The sequence below is a fragment of the Oncorhynchus gorbuscha genome, linkage group LG17, assembly GCF_021184085.1.
Source record: "Oncorhynchus gorbuscha isolate QuinsamMale2020 ecotype Even-year linkage group LG17, OgorEven_v1.0, whole genome shotgun sequence".
In the NCBI taxonomy this organism is placed as follows: domain Eukaryota; kingdom Metazoa; phylum Chordata; class Actinopteri; order Salmoniformes; family Salmonidae; genus Oncorhynchus; species Oncorhynchus gorbuscha.
The window spans coordinates 55000380-55025081 of NC_060189.1; the positions used below are offsets into that span (position 1 = coordinate 55000380).

General features: G+C 44.9%; 1 protein-coding gene across 1 annotated transcript in view; it reads right to left on the reverse strand.

Annotated features, from left to right (window-relative positions):
- LOC124001441 (polypeptide N-acetylgalactosaminyltransferase-like 6) overlaps positions 1 to 24702 on the reverse strand; it is a 219649-nt gene that overhangs the window by 14025 nt on the left and 180922 nt on the right. Inside the window, exons 7-9 of the mRNA XM_046308172.1 lie at positions 11757 to 11874; positions 1765 to 1872; positions 1284 to 1505 (exon numbers count right to left, since the gene is read on the reverse strand). Of these exons, the coding sequence (XP_046164128.1) occupies positions 1284 to 1505; positions 1765 to 1872; positions 11757 to 11874 (448 nt within the window). The remainder of the gene's footprint in view (positions 1 to 1283; positions 1506 to 1764; positions 1873 to 11756; positions 11875 to 24702) is intronic.

The window sequence follows — 24702 nt, forward strand, 5'->3', positions numbered from 1 at the left end:
TGACCTAAGTTAAACAATTTTAAGGCAACTTTACCAAATACTAATTGAGTGTATGTAAACTTCTGACCCACTGGGAATGTGATGAAAGGAATAAACGCTGAAATAAATCATCATCTCTACTATAATTCTGACATTTCACATTCTTAAAATAAAGTGGTGATCCTAAATGACCTAAAACAGGGAATTTTTACTGAGATTAAATGTCAGGAATTGTGAAAAAACGGATATAAATGTATTTGGCTAAGGTGTATGTAAACTTCCGACTTCAACTGTAAATGGTGAACGGCGCATACGCGTGTGGATTCCAGGCAACCTGATTCCAGCTCCTGCATTTATGGGTATGATTGCCTGAGGCTAGATCCCATCCTCACAGAGCACAGATAGAGTGAGATTGTGTGTGTGTGCCAGAGAACAGATAGAGTGAGATATTAATAAAATGCCAAGGCCACCTCCAGCCCCGTCCCTTCACAGGTAACACAGAGAGGCATTATATATATATCTCAGAATACGATGCAGCAAACTGCATGTCATGTTTATGAAGAATGTAAAGTAAAATCTGCTACTTATGGTTTCTGGGGGTAGTGAAGCAGACAGTCCAGCTGTGTCCGTTTTGTGACACTGTCTACTCTAAAACATTTCATTAGCAGGCTGCTGGCTGCCTGTCCCATATGAGAAACGCATTACGTTTCAGCGAGCACCAGACATTCATAAATCAATGAACATGGAAGAGTCCCAAATGGCACCCTATTCCCTATATAGTGCACTATTTTGGGCCATGGTCAAAAGCAATGCACTATAAAGGGAATAGGGTGCCATTTGGGATAGAGCTCTGGTGGAATAATAGCCTTCCGTGACACACCTGTGGAGGCATTCAGGGACTGTCTCTTAGCTGATGTATTGGTGTCTGGAAATAGATTCATTCATTACAATACCAGCTAAAAATACGCAAGAAACCAAATCAGCCTGTGGATACTGCTCAGACTTAGCTGTTATTGGTGGCATGTAAGACAGTGGGTTTATGTAGGCCTAAGTATTGTGAGAAGTCCTATTATTTGTATCAATGCCTCAGTAAGTGACCTCAAAAACATGACCTGACGTTTCATTTAGGATTCTAAGGTAATCACATATGCTTTTATATGCTCTATGCTTTTCTGTTCGTGTGTGTGTGTGTACCGGCTCTTGCGGGTGTGTTCATTCGTTCTGTAGGTGCGTTAGCTCTGTCTGTGTGCGTACGTGCTCTTGTATGTGTGGTGGTGGTTCTGTGTGTATTCCTAACTTCCTACCTCTCCCCAGGCGGCAGGCAGCGGCTCCACAGCGGGGTAGTACTTGGCCAGGTCCCAGGCCACAGCGTTCATATACCACTTGAAGTCTTTACACTTGAGGTGTCTTCTCAGCTCCTTCTGGGCCGTCAGGTCCCCAGTGGACAGGTGGCGGTACTCTGGACGACGCTGGTAGATGTACTCTGTGTACTCATCCATCCATGTCTCAGCCACCCTCTTCAGGTTCTGAGATAAGGGAGAGAGACAGGGAGGGAGAGATGGGGTAAGGCGATGGACTGTCTGTGAGTTTAGCTTAGCACAGCACAGGTCACAGTGTGCAGAGTTAGTCAGACCTAATTTTAAATCAGATAGATGGCTGGACCTACATCCTCAGTTTGACTATCAGCCATGTGCCAATTAATTAATAGACAACCAGTCAAAATGGCCGCATGTTAGCCATAACCAGTTGATGGAAGCAGTGTATTGGCTGGTCAGTCTAACTTACTCTGGCTAGGCTTGTTCCGGACGGCACTTTGTAGGGAACGTATTTCCTGTAGATATGTCCAACTCGGGAGCATGGTACGTCGTACATACTGCCCCCACACATCCATACCTGAATGGAGATGGAACACAAACAATACCTCAGTACATTACCTCAAAAGCTTCCTGTCAGCCTGCTAGCTATGTGTTCTAAGCAAGGCCACAGAACCGTTGTAACTCAACCAACCGTCTGTTGTAAGTAGGGTTGCAAAATTCAGGAACACTTAATACATTTTCTGGTTTTCCAGAATACCTGGTTGGATGATTCTGGATTTCCTGCTTATTCCCTCCTGATTCTGGGATTTCGGGAGAAACCTGAGAATTTATTGAAAGTTCATGGAATTTTGCAACCCTAGTTGTCAGCACTGAAGTAAAGAAAGAAAAGAAAAAAGCACACTTTGTTTTTCCTGTTGTTCCAGAAAGGAATCACAGGTATCTTTCAATTTCAAAGCCCTGAGTTATTGTCGATTGAGTTCAGAGTGAGGATATTGTTGTTGAAATGGTTGTGTAGATGGGTTTGTGTTCTGTTTGTTGCAAGACCCTAATACTACAGACAACCTATTGTCCTTCTGTCCACACTTGAAGTGGATTCCCACTTTGTCTGCTTGACAGGGCCACATTATAAGCCTCTTTGAGCGGAGGGACTGAAAGGAATCCTATTTCCCGAGCACTTCGCTCGATACCCCTCTTTTCCTGCATCAAAGGAAGAGCTAGAAAGAAGAGGAAGGAAGAGGTCAGGTAGTGCTACTCTGAACCCCTTCAGTCTGCTATCCTCTCCCTTACTGTCTCCCTTGCTCTCTCTTCCTCCCTATGCCTCTCTTTATCTCTTCATGTCCATTCTTTCTCATTCCTCTCCCCTCTTTCCCTCCCTCTCTCGCCCCTCCTTCTTTCAAACTTGGCAGCTTGATTAGAATTAGAGTGGTCATGCTGACTGTTTGGAAAGGATCCTGGGACATTTCACCTCTCCTCCGCTTCTCCTCCTCTCTCCCGCGGTGTGTGTGAGCGCTCCACCTCTCTCCCGCGGTGTGTGTGAGCGCTTCACCTCTCTCCCGCGGTGTGTGTGAGCGCTCCACCTCTCTCCCTGCTCTGCCATATCACAACGAGGCAGGGTGCTTTCCTGAGATGCCTCAGGTTAATGGTCAAGCTGACTTTACAGGCTTCATTGACATGTGGAGAGATTCCTCCAGTCTTCAGAAAATGGCCTCCTCGGAGGACCAGTGTAGATGTTCATTGACCTCTCATATCAGCAGAAATACGAGGGGTTTATGAATGACTCCCATGCGTTCATGAGTAACAATTTGTTTTAGCGTACAACTCACAGGACGAGGTACAATTCCTCGAGATGCCTTGATGATATCTTTTCAATGTGAGATACAACCAGAGTCAATAGACTGTCAGTCTAACAGCTATCATATGTAGGCTAACTGTCAGACATCCATACTCCGTGACAGTAGAGGAGAGCAGAGTAAGTTGAGCCAAAGGGGTCAGTTGAGCCACCCTTGTTTCTAGGAAACCCTACACAAAATGTATAATTTGACCAAATATTTAGGAAGAGGTCATTTCATGGTGTCTATGAAGGAAGAAACCACATGGAAAAAGTGGTAAGCAAATTAGGTCTAAAAAAGTCTAAATAATTTATTGTGTTAGAGGTTTCATGATGCTTCTAAACCAAAGTAGATCATTCTAAGATTGTTCTATACATCAGTTGGGGTCTCTATAAGCTTCAATGTTAGGCCCTAAACCTAGCATGAAAGTGCATCCTTGTAGCTGTGTGGGGTAATAAAGTCAAAATGTTTGTCTTGGGGTAAGTTGAGGCTTGGGGAAGTTGAGCAAATTGAAGTGTTTTCTTCCCAAGTGTAATCCAAGGCATTATTGGTGGGATATGAGGTTACAACAGGGCCTGGCTTCTGTTCATTTTAAAAAGTACAAAGTGTTTGTTTGGTGTTAAGCCTGTGTTAAAAGATGCTTCAAAATATTAAAAGACAAAAAAGCGATTGTGATTATGATGAATTGTTTTTGGGAAATGAAGATGGTTTCAAAAATGTAGTGCTAACATTTCAATCAATACATAAATTTGTAGACGGCATAGCTATGTTTTCCAAACTGTAATGTTTACATGAATTCTGATTATTTCCAGGGATACACAACATCCTGAAATATATGTTGATATCTTTGCTAGAAATAATACTATATTTCATTAACAGAGTGATGCTGAATGTAAAAAATGTCTCTCCTAATACCCTGACCACACCGCTCGCGTCAACGAGCATCTGTGTTGCCAAGGGCTAGAAGTCATTCCTATTTCTGACGCAGATCGCGCTGCAAGTCCTGTCTCTCCCATCTCCTCATTGGTTTATAGAAGCAGGTACCCACGTGCCATCTCCTCATTGGTTATACCCACGTGGGTGATTGAAAGACGAACGGTTGCCGGTTGTCGTGGCAATACTATGAGAATTTAGATGCCAATCACCATATACATTCAACAATGAAAAGGCCTGGAAGGTGGAGAGATGACTAGAAACTATTTGGTTGACTGTTTTGTGTGTGGATTAATTGTCGGAGTAGAGGACCTTGTACATTTCAGGTAAAATAACAACCTAATGTGTATATCCCAGGACAAATTAGCTAGCAGCAGCAAGCTAGCTAAATAGGACAAATTAGCTAGCAAGTGCAAGCTAACAAGCTAAATTGACGGTTTGGGTTCTGTGTTACCCCACTCTCCCCTAAGTAACTGGACCAGACAACTCTGAATCAGAGCTTTTAACATTGAGACAGATGGGGGCGCCACTGTGTAATATTTACACGTTTGCTTCATTTGTGTGCTTATTGTACACTTGCGAATTCTCAACACAAAATAACACCAACGACTCAAAAAACACACAGATTAACACAAATGTCTGAATCCCCCCTCCCACCTCTGTAAGAAGACTTGCAATTTCGCAAGGGAACTATTTTTATCGTTGCCATGGTTTCCAGTCAAGGAAGAAAGGGCTGCATTCCAATTACAAAGTGCACTCACTGACAGAACGAGAGCGAGAGAGCGAAAGCGAGAGAGAGTGTATACTGAGACCCGGTTGGATGGCAGGTATGTCAGGCACGATAAACACAATATTCCCTCACATCCATATACTGTGTTCTCCTCCGTAAATCAAAATGGAATAACCTCTGAGCCGCAAACAAGCCAAAAATCACTGGCTGTAATTAGTTTGGGAAGGAGGCTAAAGCCAGAACTACTTCTTGTAAACCACTAACACACACACACACGTGCACACACGGTTGCAGACACACGGGCACACACACACACAAACATTATTTTGGAATGCTGGGTTCTGAGGAGTGCATTGTACTGGAGAAGGTAGGAGAAACAAAACACTGGAGAACAGAGCGAGAGAAATTCATCTGGGTGAAAGTTGTTCCAGTTTAATAAAGTTGTCTGGGAGCAGACTGACCTGTCTGGAGATTGAGGCAGGTGTATGGTGGGACAGGATGGAAAAGAATGGACCAAAGAAACACATTGTTATGGGACCATGATTGTCTAGCCTCTAATATAATTGCAAGGTTGGTAGACTTTAGTGTGTTTTAAACCATCTGTAATTTTGTTGTGCCCAGATGAACGACGCAACTTTAGATGTATTTTAGTATAGACCAGGGGTCTGTCACGCCCTGGCCATAGAGAGGCTTTTATTCTCTATTTTGGTTAGGCCAGGGTGTGACTAGGTTGGGCATTCTAGTTTCTTTATTTCTATGTTTTCTATTTCTTTATTTTTGGCCGAGTGTGGTTCCCAATCAGAGGCAGCTGTCTATCGTTGTCTCTGATTGGGAATCGTACTTAGGTAAACTTTTTCCCACCTGTGTTTTGTGGTTAGTTGTTTTCTGTATAGTTGATTTACCTTACAGAACTGTTTGTTACTTCGTTACAGTGTTTTGATCAATAAAAATCATGAACACTTACAACGCTGCGCTTTGGTCCATGCCTTCTGACGTAACAGGGTCGGCAAAAGGCAACAGGTGGCCATGGGCCAAAACCAGCCCGCAAGCAATTTGTTTTTTTTTGTTTTTTTTGCAAAAAAACTAAACTAATATATATATATTACTATATATTTTGGGGGAGGGATTTTAGTTTTGGGGGAAGGAAATACTTAAATCACCAGGAATTCAGCTAGAAATTACATTCATTTAGGAAATCTGTTCAAGTACATTGCATTTGGAAAAGTATTCAGACCCCTTGACTTTTTTACTTTTTCCAAATTTTGTTACAGCCTTATTCTAAAATTGATTAAATTGTTGTTTTTCTTCATCAATGGACACACAATACCACATAATGACAAAGGAAAAGCTGTTTTTTAAATTTTATTTTATGTATTAAAATAAAATAAATCACATTTACATAAGTATTCAGACCCTTTACTCAGTACTTTGTTGAAGCACCTTTGGCAGTGATTACAGCCTTGGGTATTCTTGGGTATGACGCTACATGTTTGGCACACCTATATTTGGGGAGTTTCTTCCATTCTTCTCTGCAGTTCCTCTCAAGCTCTGTCAGGTTGGATGGGAGCGTCGCTGCATAGCTATTTTCAGGTCCCTCCAGAGATGTTCAATTGGGTTTAAGGATCTCTCTGTACTTTGCTCTGTTCATCTTGCTCCGTTCATCTTTCCCAGTCCCTGTCACTGAAAAAGATCCCCACAGCATTATGCGGCCACCACCATGCTTCACCGTAGAGATGGTGCCAGGTTTCTTACAGACGTGACACTTGGCATTCAGGCCAAAGTGTTCAATCTTGGTTTCATCAGACCAGATAATCTTGTTTCCTGAGTCCTTTAGGTGCCTTTTGGCAAACTCCAAGCGGGCTGTCATGTGCCTTTTACTGAGGAGTGGACTCCGGGTGGCCACTACCATAAAGCCCTGATTGGTAGAGTGCTGTAACCAATTTGTAAGTCGCTCTGGATAAGAGCGTCTGCTAAATGACTTAAATGTAATGTAATGTCTGTAGAGATGGTTGTCCTTCTGGAAGGTTCTCCCATCTCCACAGGGGAACTCTGGAGCTCATTCAGAGTGACCATCAGGTTCTTGGTCACCTCTCTGACCAAGGCCCTTCTCCCATGATTGCTCAGTTTGTTTTGTGCCCATCACAGCGCAGAGACAGCCTTACTTAAAGTGGTAAATGATCTTAGAGCCAACACAGATGCCAAACAGCTCTCTGTCCTTGTACTCTTGGATTTAAGTGCTGCACTCGACACGGTTGACCATGATGTCCTTCTGAAAAGACTGGAAAAGAGGGTTGGCGTCTGTGCTCCAGTTCTAAATTGGTTTAGGACCTATTGAACTGGTCGAGAGTCAAAATAGGCGCTGTGGCGTCCACGAGTTTTGATTTTGGGTCTGGCACTGTTCAGTTTATAAAGTATATGTTACTCATTGGCAGCGTTATCAGAAAGCACAGCATTGATTTTAAATGCTACACAGACGATACACAACTTTACATTTCTGTGTCACTAGAGGATTTTAACTTCACAGATACATTATTAGACTGTATTAGTGATGTAAATACTTGGGTGGCTCACAACTTCCTCCACCTAAATCAAGACAAGACCGAGGTTCTTCGTACTGGACAAAGATTTTTTCTTTAGACAAATCGGGACGCAAAGGATTTACTTCAGACACCGGACAAGGCCCAAATCCCTGTCATTCTCATGAAGAAGAGACAGAGATATCGGGGACGTAGGTCGGGGTGCCTTGTAAGGATTCGACGGGTAATCAGCGTCTACCATCAGTCCTAGTAGCCAATGTGAAATCATTGGAGATTAAACTGGATGTGATCAAGACTATACTACCAACGGGACATTAAAAACTGTTATATCTTATGTTTCATCGAGTAGTGGCTGAACAACGACATGGGTAACATACAGCTGGCTGAGTTTTCCGTGCATTGGCTAGATAGAACAGCTGCCTTTAGTAAGAAAAGGGGTGGCGGTCTGTGTCTATTTGTCAGTAACAGCTGGTGTACGAAATCTAATATTAAGGAAGTCTCTAGGTTTTGCTCGCCTTAGGTAGAGTATGTCATGATAAGCTGTAGACCACAACATTTACAGAGAGAGTTTATCTATATTTTTCGTAGCTGTCTATTTACCACAACAAACCGATGCTGGCACTAAGACCGCACTCAACGAGCTGTATAAGGCCATAAGCAAACAAGAAAATGCTCATCCAGAGGCAGTGCTCCTAGTGGCCGGGGACTTTAATGCAGGGAAACTTAAATCCCATTTGACCTCATTTCTACCAGCATGTTACATGTGCAACCAGATTAAATAAAACTCTAGACCACCTTTACTCCACACACAGAGATTCGTACAAAGCTCTCCCTCAGCCTCCATTTGGCAAATCTAAACATAACTCTATCCTTCTGAGTCCTGCTTACAAGCAAAAACTAAAGCAGGAAGTACCAGTGACTCGCTCAATACGGAAGTGGTCAGATGACGCAGATGCTAAGCTTAAGGGCTGTTTTGCTAGAACAGACTGGAATATGTTACGGGATTCTTACGATGGCATTGAGGAGTACACCACATCAGTCACTGGCTTCATCAATAAGTACATAGATGACATCGTCCCCACAGTGACCGTACGTACATATCCCAACCAAAAGCCATGGATTACAGGCAACATCCGCACTGAGCTAAAGGGTAGAGCTGCCGCTTTCAAGGAGTGGGACACTAACCTGGACGCTTATAAGAAGACCCGCTATGCCCTTCTACGAAACAATCAAACAGGGAAAGCGGCAATACAGGAATAAGATTGTGTCACGCCCTGATCTGTTTCACCTGTCTTTGTGATCGTCTCCACCCACTTCCAGGTGTCATCTGTTTCCCCTATTAGTCCCCAGTGTATTTATCCTTGTGTTTCCTGTCTCTCTGTGCCAGCTTGTCTTGTATTTCCAAGTCAACCAGCGTTTTCCCTAGCTCCTATTTTTCACAGTCTGTTTTATCCTAGCCCTCCTGGTTTTTGACACTGGGTATCCGCCTCACTGGGAATCTGCCTGCCTGACCACGAGCCTGCCAATTCTCTTGTACTGTTTGGACTCGGTCCTGATCATTGAACCCCTGCCTGTCCTGACCTCGAGCCTGCCTATCGCCTGGTACTGTTTGGACTCTGACCTGGTTTATGAACTCTCGCCTGTCCCTGACCTGCCTTTTGCCTACCCCTTTTGCTATAATAAATATCGGAGCTCAACCATCTGCCTCCCGTGTCTGCATTTGGGTCTCGCCTTGTGCCCTTATAGATTGAATTGTACTACACGGGCTCCGACGCTCGTCGGATGTGGCAGGGCTTGCAAACTATTACGGACTACAAAGGGAAGCACAGCCACAAGCTGCCCAGTCACACGAGCCTATTAGATGAACTAAATTACTTCTATGGTCACTTCGAGGCAAGCAACACTGAAGCATGTATGAGAGCAGCAGCTGTTCTGGACGACTGTGTGATCAAGCTTTCCTTAGCCAATGTGAGTAAGACCTTTAAACAGGTCAAAAATCACAAGGTCGCAGGGCCAGACGGATTATCAGGATGCGTACTCCGAGCATGTGCTGACCAACTGGAATGTGTCTTCACTGACATATTTAATCTATTCCTGACCGAGTCTGTAATACCAACATGTTTCAAGCAGACCACCACCCTGTGGCCAAGACCACCAAGGTAACCTGCCTAAATGACTGTAACGTTCTGAGTGTAGTGGGTGAGAAGTCAGGCACCGGAAGCAGAGTTCAGGGGAGTGCTACTTTAATGCACCAAAACGGCGAACATAAGCCAACCCCACGAAAACACAGGGCGTATAACAAAACAAACGCCCCAAACAGGGGGACATAAACTGTCCAGAAAAACACGTAACCCACAGACGTGCATACAAGTTACACAAAACAGAAGGTCACAATAATTAATCCCGCACAAGGAACCAGGCAGGCCGGCTTGACTAATAAAGCCTCACTAATTATACCCAACTCAAAACAGGTGCACTCAATAAACACATAAGGAGGGGGAGGAAATAATCAGTGGCAGCTAGTAGGCCGGTGACGATGACCGACGAGCGCCACCCGAACGGGAAGGGGAGCCACCTTCGGTCGGAGTCGTGACAATGACTACCGACCTGTAGCACTCATGTTTGTATCCATGAAGTGCTTTGAAAGGCTGGTCATGGCTCACATCAACAAAATGATCCCTGAAACTCTAGACCCACTCCAATTTGCCCCAACAGATCCACAGATGATGCAATCTCTATTGCACTCCACACTAATGTTTCCCAACTAGACAAAAGGAACACCTACGTGAGAATGCTATTCATTGACTACAGCTCGGCATTCAACACCATAGTGCCCTCAAAGCTCATCACTAAGCTAAGGACCCTGGGACGAAACACCCCCCCTCTGCAACTGGATCCAGGACTTCCTGACGGGCCGCCCCTAGGTGGTAAGGGTATGTAACAACACATCTGCCTGGCTGATCCCCAACACAGGGTGTGTGCTCAGTCCCCTCCTGTACTTCTTGTTCACCAATGACAGCATGGCCAAGCACGACTCCAACACCATCATTAAGTTTGCAGATGACACAACAGTGGTAGGCCTGATCACCGACAACGACGAGACAGCCTATAGGGAGGAGGTCAGAGACCTAGCCGGGTGGTACCAGAATAACAACCTATCCCTCAACGTAACCAAGACTAAGGAGTTGATTGTGGACTACAGGAAAAGGAGGACCGAGCACGCCCCCATTCTCATCGGCGGGGCTGTAGTGGAGCAGGTTGAGTGCTTCAAGTTCCTTGGTGTCCACATCAACAACAAACACACCAAGACAGTCGTGAAGAGGGCAAGACAAAGCCTATTCCCCCTCAGGAAACTAAAAAGATTTGGCATGGGTACTCAGATCCTCAAAAAATTATACAGCTGCACAATCGAGAGCATCCTGACTGGTTGCATCACTGCCTGGTATGGCAACTGCTCGGCTTCCGATCGCAAAGCACTACAGAGCGTAGTGCATACGGCCCAGTACATCACTGGGGCCAAACTTCCAGCCATTCAGGACCTCTACATCAGGCAGGGTCAGAGGAAGGCCCTACAAATTGCCAAAGTCTCCAGCCACCCTAGTCATAGATTGTTCCCTCTGCTACCGCACGGCAAACGGTACCAGAGTGCCAAATCTAGGTCCAAAAGGCTTCTTAACAACTTCTACCCCCAAGCCATAAGACTCATGAACAGCTAATCCAAGGGCTACCCCAGACCCCTCTTTTACGCTGCTGCTACTCTCTGTTTATTATCTATGCATAGTCACTTTACCTCTACCTACATGTATATATTACCTCAATTACCTCAACTAACCTCTGCCCCCGCACATTGACTCTGTACTGGTACCCCCTGTATATAGCATCGCTACTGTTATTTTATTGTTGCTCTTTAATGATTTGTTATTTTTCTATTTTCTTCAATTAATTTTAGTAAATACTTTCTTAACACTTATTTAACACTCATAACCGCTTTAGCTTTGCTTTTCTTTAGAGTGATTTTTAGTCATTTCATTTTATTTTCATGTTTTTTATCCTCTTCTCTTTTTTGTGTAGTAAATATTTCAGTTATTTTAATTGTTTTCATTCTGTTTTTTTCTCTCTCTGTGAAGCACATTGTGTTGCATTTCATGTCTGAAATGTGCTGTATAAATAAAGCTTGGTTTGATTAAGCCACCCGACCATCCGCTCCGACGAACATTGGCCTGTGAATCTAGTTGCCGAACCCTGGTGTATACTGAAAGACGAACTTAGCCCTCATGAGTATGACTAGCAACCTTAAGACTCCTTAAGACTTCCACTTTCTCTACAGTGCTGTGTCGAGATGCTTGAATGATAAGACTTGTTCCAGTCTTGAGAACATTGGTAAGAGAAATGTATGATTGGGAAACGCTATCTTCTATACATTTTTGCTCACCTTGAACGATATCTCGTACTGCTCTCCGCCCCATATTTCCAAGCCAGTGTCGTAGCCACCCAGCTCCCAGAACCACCGACGGTTGACGGCAAAGAGACCTCCGGCCATCACTGGAGACCTGTAGGAGAGACAGAGAGAGAATCCATGTCTTTAGCTTGTCGGTAAAGTTATTTTCTAAATCTTCCGATCAGCACAAAACAATGTGGCGGTGTCTAGTTCCTTTTGTGTCATAATGTGAGCATCTACTGCTACAGCTGTAGCTCTTAAGAGAGATAGACAGATAGAGAAACATCTACTGCTACAGCTGTAGCTCTTAAGAGAGATAGACAGATAGAGAAACATCTACTGCTACAGCTGTAGCTCTTAAGAGAGATAGACAGATAGAGAAACATCTACTGCTACAGCTGTAGCTCTTAAGAGAGATAGACAGATAGACAGATAGCTCTTAAGAAACATCATACTGCTACAGCTGTAGCTCTTAAGAGAGATAGACAGATAGAGAAACATCTACTGCTACAGCTGTAGCTCTTAAGAAAGATAGACAGATAGAGAAACATCTACTGCTACAGCTGTAGCTCTTAAGAGAGATAGACAGATAGAGAAACAATGAGAGACAAAGAGAAACAATGAGAGACAAAGAAATAATACAAGTGTTAGTTACTATGTTCAGATTTATTAAGTTAAAATAGTGCATAACATCCATATATTGAAAGGTGACATTTGGTGTAATTCCAAGCATCCTAAATCCAGAGAAAGTTATCTACACTTGCAGTCTTTGTGGTATAAAACAGATTACGGGTGTGAGTTATTCTTTAACAAAAATATAAAGTAACACACTTAATCCCTAACATACTTAATCCCCCTGAGAAAAGTATGACATATGTAAAGTACATGTATTGAAAGGTGTCATTTGAGCATCATAATTCAGAGACAATCATATTGCAGTCTTCGTGGAAGCATACCAAGAAATTACATGACCCGCATCTCTCTGTTGCCCCTGGATACGTAAATACACACCTTCTAAAACACCATCATACCTATAGTAAAAACATGCACGCAGACACGCAGGCAGTCTCAAAGACATATCGAGTCTTTACCCATAAATCCCCTGGCTTGCAATAATAAAGGATGTTCCGTTCAGGCTTATCTCAGTCAAAGCTTTCATCCAATCACGGCATAGAAATACCATGATTGACACTTGACATGGCTATTTGCCTGACATTTCACATTTCCCACTGCAGAATCTACGGAAAAATCTAAGCAGATCTGGGATTGGTGCACAGTAAGCAGCATCTACTCCTAGGAGAAGCAACTTCCTTCCTATCAACAACAAACTGCTTCTACTAATAGTATTCTAATCCTTTCTCCCTGCCTATTCCTATTCTCCCTCCTTGCTCACTGTACTGCCCCAAACCTGTGCTCATTGTTATTTCACAATCCCTTTCAGCAGGGCTTAAGCTCGGGAAGTGGATTTTGTTGGACCCTGGCTTTGGCATGTTTGAATGTTTTTCCTTGTCGTTCTTCTTCGACGATGGTGGAGAATCAGAGTAATCCCCCGGGTAATGGGAAGAGCTCTCTTCCTGCGTTTGAGTCATTCCTCGGTAGCGACGAGGACGAGGCGACGATCTTCTAATAAAGCGTGGGGGTATGAAATACTGTGATGTAAGTAGAGGAGGCCAAAAAAGGAAAACACCACAGCCCTTTGAATTACTGGGAGGGCGAAAAGAGCGGCGGTGTCTTGATGCGAGGCTTGGATGGATGCGGCACGGCAGTGTGGAGGATAGGTCTAGCGTTTGAGCTGGGGAGCTGTTGAACTTGGGGTGTTTTGTAACCAAAATGCTCAGAATAAACAGCACCAAGGCGCAAAGCCACAACACAACAGCAAGCTTGACTCATTAAATCTCTTCACACCTCCTGATTCGCACGGAAAGCGTCGCATTATTTGGGCATCTTAGTCAACAAAAAAGAGCTTTAAGCCAAGAAAGTTTTAAGCTGTAAAATCCAAAATAGCAAAGGCGTTGTGGGAGGGATTGGATTTGGTGTCTTAAGGTTAGGCCTCCACAGATAAGACAGTCTTTTTAATCCGAAAAACTGTTTGGTCTGACCCAATGATGAGTCAAAGGAACCAAATGTTCCTTGTTCCAATTTTTTTTGGTGTCTATGTATCTATGACAACCACGATCTGCCTGTGCAAAAACAAGACAACAAGTGAGGTATGAGCTTGTGTGTGGTGGTGAAGACAGAGCCAGACGGAGGGAGCTCAGTGCAGAAATATATTTACTCTGTGGGTAACACCCTCCGGCCTGCTTCCCTCCAATTTAATAAAGCACTGAAATATACCAGTCCACTCAATTAAAGGAGCTAATGGTGGAGCAAGCTGAAATCATTATACATTTGATCTTCTTAGCAGCCTTGCCAACAACAGCTGAAAAACACTAGAGAACATAGTTTATTTGGGAAGTTAAAGTAGTTTATTTGTCATTGACACTACAACTTCTGGATAAAGTGGATGGAATGAGGGATTAGACAAAATCCAGAACTAACTCCCGTAATATTCTTATCTTAAAAAACCCACAACACTAGAAGATTATTTGGGAAGTTAAAGTAGTCATGGACACTACACTTTCTGGTTGTGGCGGTTGAAATTAAAGCATAATATATATAATACAACCCTCCTCGTTTGGAAAGTCCGTTTTTGATTCACTACGGTTGAAATACACCACGGGAGAGAATGAGTGGGATGGTTTGTGTGGTGATATAGAAGGTAATGAGAGCGGTTTTTAGCTGTGGATATCTCAGTGGTTAGTGGAGGCTTTACACTGTTTGATCAGGCTGGATTGCTGCTGATAGGCTCAGAGAGAGAGAGCGAGAGAGAATTAATATCATTCATCTAATCCTACAGGAGGCTTACCCAACAAGGAGGAAGGAACCAGCCTGCTATGAAGAGATGATCTGATTGAAGGAGGGCAGCATTCAGAGACGTCATGCAATTTATTCAAGGGTGCCCTGATAGCCAAGTTCAATATTGTAGGATTAATTAATTATACGCAAAGTCAGTGTACAAACAGATAAAATGAGGGGGGGGCTGATATGAATATGCAGCATGCACGTTCCTTCTCCCGGCCCTAGCACAATCCCAATCAAAAAGTAGTCCGTGGCCAAACGTAGTGCCCTATTTAGGGAATAGGGTGCCATTTGGTATGCAGACCATGTAGTCAAGAAACAAGGCCAGTCAGTCAAGATGATTTTAGTCAATCAAACCTGCCAGGGACTGAGGGCTAGCACTAAGGAGATGTGATTACTTCAGTGTGGGTTCCTCCAGGAAGGATTGTGTCTGAGTTGAAGGGAGCAGCCAAACTGGATATGATATAGTAAGACTGCAGTGTGGTGGCTGTTATCGATCCCTTAATTAGACAGGGATCTCAGAGGGAACGTGTAGATCAATGAGGCTGAGCTGAGACGGAGGAGGCTGTATGTGTGTGTTCCTGTGTGTGTGTGTGTGTGTGTGTGTGTGTGTGTGTGTGTGTGTGTGTGTGTGTGTGTGTGTGTGTGTGTGTGTGTGTGTGTGTGTGTGTGTGTGTGTGTGTGTGTGTGTGTGTGTGTGTGTGTGTGTGTGTGTGTGTGTGTGTGTGTGTGTGTGGTTGGCCAGCCAGGTGAGGAAAGCAGAGGTCACACCGCTGCAGGTTGAGGTTCTGAGACAGTGGGGCGTGTGTACCGGGTCAAGCTACTTACTGAGGCTGACTGAGCCTCTCTGGCCTCTGGCCTGTGAAGCCCATAGGAGTAGGAGTCACTGTAATCAAACAGCAGGACACACACAAGCACGCATTGGCCTATGTACACATACTGTACAAACACACACACAGGCACGCGCACACACATTGTACAAGCCTCGCCTCACACAGCTCATTAACCTTCATACATACGGTTCCTAATGTTATCATACTGAACATGCATAAATTACAGCACTCTGACACAACACTACTCTACCCTCCAGCCAGTTGAGTCTGTACTGCACTCTACACAGCAGATCACTGGTGTTCTACATTGATGCGTACATTATAGACCGTTGGAGAACAGCTTACAAACAAGGCCTTAGCTGCTCTATTCATCTATATATGTAGCACGTTAGGCAAACGAAATAGAGACATGAATGCCATTGAATTGAAGACCCTGTGTGTGTGTGTGTGTGTGTGTCTCTCTCTCGTGTGAATGTGTGTGTAGTTTCCTATGTATGGCCAATTCCTTGTGGAATTAGACTAGAGCTCAACCCTGACAGTCTGAACATAGCCTCATAATTACCAGACTGATTACTGCTGATATCTGTGTAGCCATCATGTATGTAAGCTCGCAAGATCAGGCAATTTACTAGTCTGAACACTGACTGATTGACTATAAGCGAATTAAGAAGTAATTCCACTCAAAATACTAATTATCTGATGTGATTAGTTAAATGCTGTTGGAATTAGTGCAACATGCTAATAAAGCCATGTTGTTGAAGCCTTTGGTCTCTCTCTCTCTCTCAGTGTCTCTCTCTCTCAGTCTCTATCTCTCTCTCTTTGGAAATGAGTTTGAGGTTTTTCTTCTTCAAATATAACATTGTTTCTGTCCTGGGTTAAGCGGTGTAATGTGTGAACACTCTTGTCCAGGGAGAATAGGTGCTTTATCATTGGGTGAATCACACAGACAGAAGTTGAAGAATAAACACACACAGAGTACACACACACACAGACACACTGTACACACACTACACACACACTGGACACAGACAAATAGTTAGCAAGACTTTGACACCTCTCATGTATGTTTGTCATCCCTTAACAGCACGGTAAAGCAACAGAGGATTGTGTGTGTGTGTGTGTGTGTGTGTGTGTGTGTGTGTGTGTGTGTGTGTGTGTGTGTGTGTGTGTGTGTGTGTGTGTGTGTGTGTGTGTGTGTGTGTGTGTGTGTGTGTGTGTGTGTGTGTGTGTGTGTGAGAGGAGACAATTTGGAAGGGCTCCCACCCGTCTCCATCAGTCCAAACGACAGGGGAGCTCAGCTCCAACCTCTCTTTACTTAGGCTTTTCCAAATGCAACTAATCATTCCCCTTCTCTTCTGTAGTGCAGACAGACATACTGTAGCTTTCAGTGGCTTAGCTTTTAAAAACCCAGGCATCGATTCAGAGAGCCTCTGTCTGTCGACAAACACTTCGCACATCTCTGACGAGCTCAGCAACACCTCAACATGTTGACACCTATCTGTTTCTGAGCCACGCTCCCCAATTACTGCCTGCCTGCCTGGAGATGTCAATCATAATGTACATTCAAGGGATGAGCTCTCAGATCCAATTAAGGAAGGACCTCCACACATACCATATTTATGCAGCTTATAAACAATGTTCCCTCTAAACTGTATGCGTGTGCGTTCTAGCCCTGAGACTGCCGCACAGATGCCATGCAGAAATATCACCCCACAGAGAGAAGCACGAGATCGAAAGTGGAGTGAAGTTCTACAGCAGTGGTCACCAACCAGTCGATCGCATTCCACTGGTCCATCTCCAAGGCATTCCACTGGTCCATCTCCAAGGCATTCCACTGGTCCATCTCCAAGGCATTCCACTGGTCCATCTCCAAGGCATTCCACTGGTCCATCTCCAAGGCATTCCACTGGTCCATCTCCAAGGCATTCCACTGGTCCATCTCCAAGGCATTCCACTGGTCCATCTCCAAGGCATTCCACTGGTCCATCTCCAAGGCATTCCACTGGTCCATCTCCAAGGCATTCCACTGGTCCATCTCCAAGGCATTCCAAGTCAATCGACAAACGTTTATGTAAAAAAACCAACGATAAAGCCTTACGGCTCGTGTACTCTAGCACGCGGTGAATTGCAGCGTGCCGCTTAGGCCACCCAGAGTGGCTCGCTTGTAGGTGTGCTGGCAGCATATGGTTTATAAACGTGGTCCTTCTGTAGCTCAGTTGGTAGAGCATGGCGCTTGTAACGCCAGGGTAGTGGGTTCGATCCCTGGGACCACCCATACGTAGAATGTATGCACACATGACTGTAAGTCGCTTTGGATAAAAGCGTCTGCTAAATGGCATATATTATTTATTATTATAAAAGTGTTGAGTACAAAGTGTTGACAGTGCTGAGTAAGAACTTAAACATGAACTCACTCATAAAAACAGCAGCTCTTTGCTGTATTAGTTGACCGTCTCTCTCTAGTCATGGTTTTAAACGTTTTGACATCTCACTTTGCAAAGTATCTTTCCTTTATGCCTGCTACGTTACTGCAAACACGGTCATCTGAGCCGCCCGATTGGCCAGCGGTAGGCTAATAGTGCACTTTAGTTCGTATGAAGGTCTGGCCCACCCAGGAACAAAATTATTTTAGGGGCTCCCGAGTGGCGCAGCGGTCTAAGGCACTGCATCTCAGTGCTAGAGGCGTCACTACAGAAACCCTGGTTCCGAATCCAAGCTGTATCATAACTGGCTGTGGTTGGGTGTCCCGTAGGGCGGCGCACAATTGGCCCAGCGTCATCCAGGTTTGGCTGGGGGAGGCCGTCAATGTAAATATGAATTTGTTCTTAAACTAACTTGCCTTGTTAAATAATACATGTAATGGGTAAATAGTTTGATCCATTCCCCATTTCATGAATTTATTCCAAGGTAAATAGTAATATGCTGTAAAACGCTCCGGTGACAAACAATCTTTGCTGCTGTTTCCAATCGTCCACATGGTTATGAGAACCTATTCATGTTGGTATATACATTTAAAAAAATGTTTTTAAAAAACAATGTATTATTAGCTAACTAGCTAGCTAGCTATCTCGCCAACTTTACATACTGTATAGATAGCTAGCTAAGTTAATTAAATATCACCAGCTACCTAACTTCATATTAGCTAGCTACCTTGATGTATTTATCACTGTAAATTTTTTTACTCCAAATGCATTTGTAGGTAGCTAACTAACAGTCACGGAGGACGGTAAAATAGATAAGTGAGAGATTAGGCTATTCTGGATAGGGCAGGTACTTTTGTGTAGTTCCAGTCCCCAGAAGTGAGGACGGAGATAATAGTAACATAACATTCAGTGCGGTCTAATTTGAGAATAATGAAGTCCGTTTCTTGTGAGGTTTTCTCAGATACAGGGAGCGGTGAAAGCCTGTCTGCAGATGAAGAGGTCCCAATGAAGAGCAGTGGTTCTCAGTCCTGGTCCTGGGGACTCAAAGAGGTGCACATTTTAGTTTTTGCCTTAATACTACACAGCTGATTCAATTGATCAACCGATCATCAAGCTTCAAGTGGTGTTTATGTCATATCATTTGTGATGCTATCCTGGATGTGATCCTGCTTGTCACGTGCTACACATGTACATACAGTGCCTTGCGAAAGTATTCGGCCCCCTTGAACTTTGCGACCTTTTGCCACATTTCAGGCTTCAAACATAAAGATATAAAACTGTATTTTTTTGAAGAATCAACAATAAGTGGTGGAACGACATTTATTGGATATTTCAAACTTTTTTAACAAATGAAAAACTGAAAAATTGGGCGTGCAAAATTATTCAGCCCCCTTAAGTTAATACTTTGTAGCGCCACCTTTTGCTGGAGAACAGCTTACAAACAAGGCCTTAGCTGCTCTATTCATCTGTATATGTAGCACGTTAGGCAAAGAAATAGAGACATGAATGCCATTGAATTGAAGACCCTGTGTGTGTGTGTGTGTGTGTGTGTGTGTGTGTGTGTGTGTGTGTGTGTGTGTGTGTGTGTGTGTGTGTGTGTGTGTGTGTGTGTGTCTCTCGTGTGAATGTGTGTGTGTGGTTTCCTATGTATGGCCAATTCCTTGTGGAATTAGACTAGAGCTCAACCCTGACAGTCTGAACATAGCCTCATAATTACCAGACTGATTACCGCTGATATCTGTGTAGCCATCATGTATGTAAGCGCGCAAGATCAGGCAATTTACTAGTCTGAACACTGACTGACTGACTATAAGCAAATTAGGAAATAATTCCACTCAAAATACTAATTATCTGATGTGATTAGTTAAATGCTGTTGGAATTAGTGCAACATGCTAATAAAGCCATGTTGTTGAAGCCTTTGGTCTCTCTCTCAGTGTCTCTATCTCTCTCTCTTTCTCTCTCTTTCTATATCTCTCTCTTTGGAAATTAGTTTTGCACATCGAGAGACTGATATTTTTTCCCATTCCTCCTTGCAAAACAGCTCGAGCTCAGTGAGGTTGGATGGAGAGCATTTGTGAACAGCAGTTTTCAGTTCTTTCCACAGATTCTCGATTGGATTCAGGTCTGGACTTTGACTTGGCCATTCTAACACCTGGATATGTTTATTTTCGAACCATTCCATTGTAGATTTTGCTTTATGTTTTGGATCATTGTCTTGTTGGAAGAAAAATCTCCGTCCCAGTCTCAGGTCTTTTGCAGACTCCATCAGGTTTTCTTCCAGAATGGTCCTGTATTTGGCTCCATCCATCTTCCCATCAATTTATGTTCCGGAGTTCTAAATTGAGCAGCTGCTGAAAAATGAGCTCCTGTATATATTGAGATTTAAATGTTTTTTTAGAGTGAAGTACATCGAAAAAATCAAGAGAACTGCAAGACTCAATAGAAGACAAAACCAGGAACAAACCAAAAAAGACGGGCTTTTGAAAAATTAACTATTTTTCATAAAATTGTACAGTTATCTTAGCTAGTTGAATTGCTAGCAGAATTGTTTACTTGTTGCTAAGCAGTTGCTAGGGACTCTCCTGTAAGAAGCTAGCTAGCTTACAAAGAATAACAACAAAAAATATCTAGTTAACAGAAGAAAGGAAGACAAAATAAGGATAAAAGAAGGACAGAAGAAAAAGGAAAAGAAAGAGGACAACAAAGTGAAACAGTCAGCACTTCTATTGCAACTTCGTATTTCGTCGTCCTAACGTAGTCTACACTGCTATCTGCCCAGCAGCTAGCCAGCTAGCAAACGTCCACCGTCTACCGAATAGCAGCACTGTAGAAACTATTACACTCAACTGAACGACTTGATTAGTGTAGTGTTAGCTAGCTACATAGTTGTCTTTGCTGTCTTCGTATCCAAGATAATTGTGTAGTTTAGAGCGTGTAGTCTTAGAGTGATTATCTTAATTTACCGAGGTTAGCTAGCCAGCTATTTGTCGTCCTTAACGTAGGAGACTCTGCTAGCTAGCCAACAGCTAGCCAACGTCTACTGAATAGAACTTCCGCACTCAACAACCCGGTCGCATTCCGCTTCGCTCCACAGGTAGTATCACATTTTTCATTTCATTTCTTTACAGCACAACGGTTTGATTTGTTTGATCGTAGCTAGCTACATAGCTAGCTACATAGCCGTCTGTGTATCAAAGATAATTGTGTAGTCTAGAGCGATTTTCTAGGTTAGCTAGCCAGCTATTGTCGTTCTTTTAACGCAACGTAACGTAATCAACACTGCTAGCTAGCCAGCTAGCCCCTGAATAGCAGCACTGTAGAAACTATTACACTCAACGGAACGACTTGATTAGTGTAGTGTCAACAACGCAGCCACTGCCAGCTAGCCTACAAAGTCAACAACGCAGCCACTGCCAGCTAGCCTACTTCAGCAGTACTGTATCATTTTAATCATTTTAGTCAATAAGATTCTTGCTACGTAAGCTTAACTTTCTGAACATTCGAGACGTGTAGTCCACTTGTCATTCCAATCTCCTTGCATTAGCGTAGCCTCTTCTGTAGCCTGTCAACTATGTGTCTGTCTATCCCTGTTCTCTCCTCTCTGCACAGACCATACAAACGCTCCACACCGCGTGGCCGCTGCCACCCTAATCTGGTGGTCCCAGCGCGTACGACCCACGTGGAGTTCCAGGTCTCCGGTAGCCTCTGGAACTGCTGATCTGCGGCCAACAAGGCAGAGTTCATCTCAGCCTATGCCTCCCTCCAGTCCCTCGACTTCTTGGCACTGACAGAAACATGGATCACCACAGATAACACTGCTACTCCTACTGCTCTCTCTTCGTCTGCCCACGTGTTCTCGCACACCCCGAGAGCTTCTGGTCAGCGGGGTGGTGGCATCGGGATCCTTATCTCTCCCAAGTGGTCATTCTCTCTTTCTCCCCTTACCCATCTGTCTATCGCCTCCTTTGAATTTCATGCTGTCACAGTTACCAGCCCTTTCAAGCTTAACATCCTTATCATTTATCGCCCTCCAGGTCCCCTCGGAGAGTTCATCAATGAGCTTGATGCATTGATAAGCTCCTTTCCTGAGGACGGCTCACCTCTCACAGTTCTGGGCGACTTTAACCTCCCCACGTCTACCTTTGACTCATTCCTCTCTGCCTCCTTCTTTCCACTCCTCTCCTCTTTTGACCTCACCCTCTCACCTTCCCCCCTACTCACAAGGCAGGCAATACGCTCGACCTCATCTTTACTAGATGCTGTTCTTCCACTAACCTCATTGCAACTCCCCTCCAAGTCTCCGACCACTACCTTGTATCCTTTTCCCTCTCGCTCTCATCCAACACTTCCCACACTGCCCCTACTCGGATGGTATCGCGCCGTCCCAACCTTCGCTCTCTCTCCCCCGCTACTCTCTCCTCTTCCATCCTATCATCTCTTCCCTCTGCTCAAACCTTCTCCAACCTATCTCCTGATTCTGCCTCCTCAACCCTCCTCTCCTCCCTTTCTGCATCCTTTGACTCTCTATGTCCCCTATCTTCCAGGCCGGCTCGGTCCTCCCCTCCCGCTCCGTGGCTTGACGACTCATTGCGAGCTCACAGAACAGGGCTCCGGGCAGCCGAGCGGAAATGGAGGAAAACTCGCCTCCCTGCGGACCTGGCATCCTTTCGCTCCCTCCTCTCTACATTTTCCTCCTCTGACTCTGCTGCTAAAACCACTTTCTACCACTCTAAATTTCAAGCATCTGCCTCTAACCCTAGGAAGCTCTTTGCCACCTTCTCCTCCCTCCTGAATCCTCCTCCCCCTCCCCCTCCTCCCTCTCTGCAGATGACTTCGTCAACCATTTTGAAAAGAAGGTCGACGACATCCGATCCTCGTTTGCTAAGTCAAACGACACTGCTGGTTCTGCTCACACTGCCCTACCCTGTGCTCTGACCTCTTTCTCCCCTCTCTCTCCAGATGAAATCTCGTGTCTTGTGACGGCCGGCCGCCCAACAACCTGCCCGCTCGACCCTATCCCCTCCTCTCTTCTCCAGACCATTTCCGGAGACCTTCTCCCTTACCTCACCTCGCTCATCAACTTATCCCTGACCGCTGGCTACGTCCCTTCCATCTTCAAGAGAGCGAGAGTTGCACCCCTTCTGAAAAAACCTACACTCGATCCCTCCGATGTTAACAACTACAGACCAGTATCCCTTCTTTCTTTTCTCTCCAAAACTCTTGAACGTGCCGTCCTTGGTCAGCTCTCCCGCTATCTCTCTCAGAATGACCTTCTTGATCCAAATCAGTCAGGTTTCAAGACTAGTCATTCAACTGAGACTGCTCTTCTCTGTATCACGGAGGCGCTCCGCACCGCTAAAGCTAACTCTCTCTCCTCTGCGCTCATCCTTCTAGACCTATCGGCTGCCTTCGATACTGTGAACCATCAGATCCTCCTCTCCACTCTCTCCGAGTTGGGCATCTCTGGCGCGGCCCACGCTTGGATTGCGTCCTACCTGACAGGTCGCTCCTACCAGGTGGCGTGGCGAGAATCTGTCTCCTCACCACGCGCTCTCACCACTGGTGTCCCCCAGGGCTCTGTTCTTGGCCCTCTCCTATTCTCGCTATACACCAAGTCACTTGGCTCTGTCATAACCTCACATGGTCTCTCCTATCATTGCTATGCAGACGACACACAATTAATCTTCTCCTTTCCCCCTTCTGATGACCAGGTGGCGAATCGCATCTCTGCATGTCTGGCAGACATATCAGTGTGGATGACTGATCACCACCTCAAGCTGAACTTCGGCAAGACGGAGCTGCTCTTCCTCCCGGGGAAGGACTGCCCGTTCCATGATCTCGCCATCACGGTTGACAACTCCATTGTGTCCTCCTCCCAGAGCGCTAAGAACCTTGGCGTGATCCTGGACAACACCCTGTCGTTCTCAACTAACATCAAGGTGGTGGCCCGTTCCTGTAGGTTCATGCTCTACAACATCCGCAGATTACGACCCTGCCTCACACAGGAAGCGGCGCAGGTCCTAATCCAGGCACTTGTCATCTCCCGTCTGGATTACTGCAACTCGCTGTTGGCTGGGCTCCCTGCCTGTGCCATTAAACCCCTACAACTCATCCAGAACGCCGCAGCCCGTCTAGTGTTCAACCTTCCCAAGTTCTCTCACGTCACCCCGCTCCTCCGCTCTCTCCACTGGCTTCCAGTTGAAGCTCGCATCCGCTACAAGACCATGGTGCTTGCCTACGGAGCTGTGAGGGGAACGGCACCTCAGTACCTCCAGGCTCTGATCAGGCCCTACACCCAAATAAGGGCACTGCGTTCATCCACCTCTGGCCTGCTCGTCTCCCTACCACTGAGGAAGTACAGTTCCCGATCAGCCCAGTCAAAACTGTTCGCTGCTCTGGCTCCCCAATGGTGGAACAAACTCCCTCACGACGCCAGGACAGCGGAGTCAATCACCACCTTCCGGAGACACCTGAAACCCCACCTCTTTAAGGAATACTTAGGATAGGATAAAGTAATCCTTCTCACCCCCCCCCCCTTAAAATATTTAGATGCACTATTGTAAAGTGGCTGTTCCACTGGATGTCATAAGGTGAATGCATCAATTTGTAAGTCGCTCTGGATAAGAGGGTCTGCTAAATGACTTAAATGTAAATGTAAATGTAAATTTTAACCATCTTCCCTGTCCCTGCTGAAGAAAAGCAGGCCCAAACCATGATGCTGCCACCACCATGTTTGACAGTGGGGGTGGTGTGTTCAGGGTGATGAGCTGTGTTGCTTTTACGCC